The 552-nt window shown below is 64.7% G+C and overlaps 1 protein-coding gene across 1 annotated transcript in view; it reads left to right on the forward strand.

The window, feature by feature from the left end:
• MRC2 (mannose receptor, C type 2) overlaps positions 1-552 on the forward strand; it is a gene marked incomplete at both ends in the record, with an annotated part of 11,489 nt that overhangs the window by 6,758 nt on the left and 4,179 nt on the right. Inside the window, one exon of the mRNA XM_010144564.1 lies at positions 216-331. Within this exon, the coding sequence (XP_010142866.1) occupies positions 216-331 (116 nt within the window). The remainder of the gene's footprint in view (positions 1-215; positions 332-552) is intronic.

The following is a 552-nucleotide window of genomic DNA, read 5'->3' on the forward strand; positions in this document are numbered from 1 at the left end:
CCCTGCAGCCATGTCCTCCAGGGCCGGGGGCTCGTTAGAGCTCAAAGCTGAGCTGGGGCAGGTCAGGGTGGCCAGGGGCAGGAGACCTCCCAGGAGAAGGTGGAGGTGGTGGCAGGGGCCGTGGGACATTGTTCTCGCTCCCCGGGGTTTGCTGTTGTCCTTCTGGGGTGGGCTGGGGTGAGCGGTGGCGGACATCCTCTGTCACCCATCCCCAGGGCTGGAAGTGGCACAGCCCCTCCTGCTTCTGGCTGGGTGAGGACCGCGTTCCCTACAGCGACGCCCGCAAGACCTGCTCTGACTACGGCTCCACGCTGGTCACCATCACCAACAGGTCAGTGTCATGCTGGTGGCAGAGTGGGGCTGTCCCAAAATGAGCCCCCCAGGGTGGGGTGTGACCCGGCAACTGGACTTTGCGCAGATTGCTGGAGCATCACACGCTGATGCGTCTCAGCTCGCAGCATCGCCCGCTCTCGCCACCCCCCCAGGTTCGAGCAGGCGTATGTCAGCAGCCTCATCTACGGCTGGGACGGCGAGTATTTTTGGACAGCCCTG

The sequence above is a fragment of the Buceros rhinoceros genome, unplaced genomic scaffold (assembly GCF_000710305.1).
Source record: "Buceros rhinoceros silvestris isolate BGI_N320 unplaced genomic scaffold, ASM71030v1 scaffold15581, whole genome shotgun sequence".
Lineage (NCBI taxonomy): Eukaryota > Metazoa > Chordata > Aves > Bucerotiformes > Bucerotidae > Buceros > Buceros rhinoceros.